A 4728-nucleotide genomic window follows, 5' to 3' on the forward strand; every position below is an offset into this window, starting at 1 on the left:
AACTGGCACTTAAAATCTCAAGTTTTTTAATAGACATTTTGTCTTTGGGTTTCTTTTAATAAAAATTTCGATTGACTACATAAAGCTGAAGTATTTTATGTAAGCAGATAGAATCTTTAGTTTGAACAAGTTTTAACAGCAGAAGGGGGAGGGGGTAATGGGCCACACTCACAAGAACAAATGGCGTGCTCAGCTGTGCCCCACAGTCATGGTTGTGATGGCGTTGCCATGGGAAATGGCCTGTATTTTACTTTTCTTAATCGTTCAATATGATCTCAAAATATCCTCCTCATCATCATCAAGCCCTGGACCCTGGACATATATATATAGCAACATTCTGAACACTTACTGATCAGAACCCGCATATATATATATATATATATAGTGAAGATGCATGGCTCAGTGGTTAGTGCGTTGGGCTCACAATCATGAGGCAGGAGTTTGATTCCTGGACCAGGTCATGGTGCTTTGTTCTTAAGCAAAACACTTTATTTCACATTGCTCCAGTTCACTTAACTGTAGAAATGAGTTGCGATGTCACTGGTGCCAAGCTGTATCAGCCTTTGCTTGGATAACACCACCAATGTTATTCAAGAGAAACCCTTGGATAACATCGGTGGCATGGAGAGGTGAGGCTGGTATGCATGGGTAACTGCTGGCCTTTCATAAACAACCTTGCCCGGACTTATGCCTTGGAGGGGAACTTTTTAGGTGCAATCCCATGGTCATTCACGACTGAAGGGGTCTTTACCCTTTAACCTTTATATATATATGTGTTTGTGTGTGTGTGTATGTGTGTGTGTGTGGTGTGTGTGTGTATACATATATATCATCATCATATAAAAAGACTATAGTATTACTTTTCCCACCCATTTCATAACAACTTGTCTGACATGTTCAACTTAATAACAAAGGAAAAAATATTTCTGACATTAGTCATAATGCCATATTTTAGTATCTATTTTTACTGATCTCTCACTTGGTTATCTATATTTAGTATGTTGAATTTCTTTATTTACATCTTGTACACAAAGCTTTAAGGTTTTAACTGCCAGCTTTTTTCATTCATATTTTTAAAATTTTCTTTTCCCTATTTGAACATCAACAAATATTTTAGTATCTATTTTTACAGAATTCTCACTTGTTAAATACTTCTTTTCTTATTACACCTAGATTTGAAGGTGGCAACCTGGCAGGATTGTTAGCATGGTGGATGAAATGCTTAGTGGTATTTCACTCGTTGCTACCTTCTGAGTTCAAATTCTACTGAGGTAGACTTTACCTTTCATCCTTTCGTGGTCGATAAAATAAGTACCAGTTGAACACTGGGGTCGATGTAACCAACTTATCCTCCCCCAACCCAAATTGCTACCCTTGTGGCAAAATTTGAAACCATGATTACACGTAGACTTAAGGCAGCAAGCTGGCAGAATTGTTAGCATACTGGGCAAAATGATAAGCGGCATTTCGCCAGTCTTTACATTCTGAGTTCAAATTCTGCCAAGATCCGTTTTGCCTTTCATCCTTTCAAGGTCAATAAAATAAGTACATGTCAAGCACTGGGCTTCATGTGATTGACTAGCACCCTCTACTAAAATTTCAGGCCTTGTGCCTATAGTAGAAAGGATTATTACACCTAGACTTAAGGTAGTAAGCTCACAGAATCATTAAGCATACCAAAGAAAATGCTTCGTGACATTTCATCTGTCTTTATATTCTGAGTTCAAGTTCTACCAAAGTCGACCTATCCCCTTATTCTTTAGGGGTCAATGAAATAAGTGCCAGTTAAGCACTAGGGTTGATGTAATTGACTAACCACTTTACTTCAAATTTCAAGCCTTGTGCCTCTAGTAGAAAGAATTATTATGGCCTGATTCAAGATTTGTATCTGGTTGTATTAGTTTTAAATGTTCTTTGTTTTTCTTTCAATCAGAAAGTCTTCAACTAAATCACAACTTTACTCAAGTTACTTTATTTTCCATGATTCTGTTTCGGAAAATATATTTAATTATGCAGCGTGTTGAAGTTTTTCTATATTGCAGTACTGACAAGGTTCTGATGCGAGCAGATTCACTACATTGTGTCCCTTCCAGGTCAGCTCTGCTTGAACAGTCCTAATTCATGCAGATGTTACGCAATAAGGGATTACATTTAATATTCTATAATCAGAGGATTACTTAAATTTTCTCTCAGACAGCTCGGTATAGCTGGCACATTATGTTCAACAGCATGGCTGTGTGATAAGAAGTTTGCTTCCCAGCTACATGGTTTCAGATTCAGTCCCACTCTATGGCACCTTGGGCAAGTATCTTCTACTATAGCCCTGTTTTATATATATATGTGTGTGTGTTTCTTTGACTTAGCATTGCATGATAGTCATAAACAAATGTCATCATCATGCAAGTGGTGTCCTTCATTTCCAATCTTCTGCGAAAACCTGTCTGGTCATGGGGAAATGTTACCTTACTTGGAACCAGATGAGGGTTAACAAGAGGAAAGATGTAGAAAATGTGTCTCAACAAATGCTGTTTGACTCATGCAAGCATAGAAAAGTGGACATTAAAAAATGATGATGATGATAATGATGATGATGATGATCCTGAGTTCAATTCTTGAAAAGTTTTTATTCTTTCCTAGATTGATTAAGTAAAACTAATGATAGATAATGATTAAGTTTAATTGATAACCAGTACTACCCCGAAGATAACTTTTCTTCTCAAACACAGAGTTTTGTGCCAATGAAATAAATATTTCCTTCTTACATGCCACAGGTATGGCTGCTAGGTTAAAAAAATTCGCTTTGCAACAAAGTGTTTTGGTTTGATTCCACTGTGTAGCACCTTGGGCAAGTCTCTTCTCCCATAACTCCAAGCTGGCCAAAGTCTTCTGAGTTGACTACCACTAAATGTTTGATGAGTTCTCAAAATGCCAGATGTCCACTTGAGCAGAGGTTGGTGTTGCTACGTAAAAACAACAGCAACAGCAGCAAATTTGTATAATAGATTGAACCTCCAGAATGGTTGCTTGGCTTGCTTGAAGTAACAAGCAAATCAGCCTTAATTCACATCCCACTGTTTTACAAAAGGAAGGAAACACTATCTAAAGATGGTATGGTGACAGCCAATGTTCAATGAAGTTTGACCAGTGGCTAAACTGTAACAACAGTACTCCCATCAACCCCACTGCCGTCATGAACAACAGCAGCAATAACAACTACCAATTAATGAATGCTATTACTCCACTCAGAATAAAGATAACACCATACAGTAACATCAAACCATGAGGTTAAACTTAAAGCAAAGTGGGATGATATATTGGTTTCAAATTTTGATGCAGGGCCAGCAATCCTGGGAGAGAGGTTAAGTTGATTACATTGACCCCAGGGCCCAACTGGAACTTATTTTATTGAGCCTGAAAGGATGGAAGGCAACGGCTACTATTTTTAGCAAACTGAATGTATATAGATGTAGCTCTTTCATGAGAAAGAAGGTTAGCTGTTGTACAAGCAACACATCCGTATAAGACACATACACATAAGTGTTACAGAAGTTAATGACCAAAGTGTCAAGCTATATATGTCTCAAAGAAGAATTACAAGAAGAATGAATTTATCTTATTTTAAAATAACAATTAATATGATGAAAATGATTACATTTTATCTCGCACTTGTCTTAACAATGAAATTTCCCACACAATGATGATGTCGATAAAAAGGAAAAAAGAAGCCCTCTAACTGTTATCATTAAAACTATGAAGCCCTCTAACTAAAACTATTTGCAAGTAAATTGTCTCATTTACTGTTATGAAATAAATGAAAGAAATTCCCATTTTTTAAAATCTTTTACAATGAGATCTGCTGTTTATTTTAATAAAAAATTTTTTTTTTTACTAAACATTTAAATATAATGAATGTAATTACCTTTGGTCTGGTGCAATGACAATTCGTGAAGTGTCATTGAAAAACACTCCAATAGAATTGTCAGATAGCTGGAAGCCGAAACCATATTTATTCGTGTAGTCCACCCACTTGGTAACCCAAACTACATCCTGAGAGTTCAGATGAATTGAAGAGATATGATCCTCTGATATTGTTTCTGCAGAAGAAATTACAGTAAACACTTACTTCAAGTTGATTCATTAAAAAAAAAAGTACAGAAATGAAAAATGCCCACACAATTCCAAGAGACAAATCATTGGTCCACTGTATATCTGATGGTGAGAGTGAATAGAAAATTTTCTAACTCAGCAGAGTAAATATCACACAAGATATTTTTATAGAGAATCTTCTACATTTCAGCTTTCTTCTGAATGTTTCCATCATTTGCCAAAGAAAGATATATGTATAGATACATATATAGAGTGTACAAGACATTTTGGCATTGCTGATTTGACAATGATTTATTTCACATCAGATATTTTAATGTTTCTCTCATTCTCTCTTTCCCTCCCTCTCCTTTTCATTTTGAACTTGAAGTAGAGAGACATGCTGTTAAATTATTGTTTGGTTCAATAAACAAAGTCAGTCTGTGTTTCACATATATATCACATTGTGCTCTTTTGAGTGTGAATTTACCTTTGTGAAGGGTCTCATCAGTCTTCATAAAACAAAAATAATAATAATAATAATAATAATAATAATAATAATAATAATAATAATAATAATAATAATAATAATAATAATAAACTACAGACAGTACACGGCTTTACCAAGGAAATAGATATGAAATT

The 4728-nt window shown here is 35.4% G+C and overlaps 1 protein-coding gene across 1 annotated transcript in view; it reads right to left on the bottom strand.

Annotated features, from left to right (window-relative positions):
- The window catches only part of LOC106874129 (serine/threonine-protein kinase PLK1), a 154977-nt gene that overhangs the window by 12049 nt on the left and 138200 nt on the right, over positions 1-4728 (bottom strand). The window contains exon 10 of the mRNA XM_014921746.2: positions 3920-4094. Within this exon, the coding sequence (XP_014777232.1) occupies positions 3920-4094 (175 nt within the window). The remainder of the gene's footprint in view (positions 1-3919; positions 4095-4728) is intronic.

Source organism: Octopus bimaculoides, chromosome 10, assembly GCF_001194135.2.
Source record: "Octopus bimaculoides isolate UCB-OBI-ISO-001 chromosome 10, ASM119413v2, whole genome shotgun sequence".
Classification (NCBI taxonomy): domain Eukaryota; kingdom Metazoa; phylum Mollusca; class Cephalopoda; order Octopoda; family Octopodidae; genus Octopus; species Octopus bimaculoides.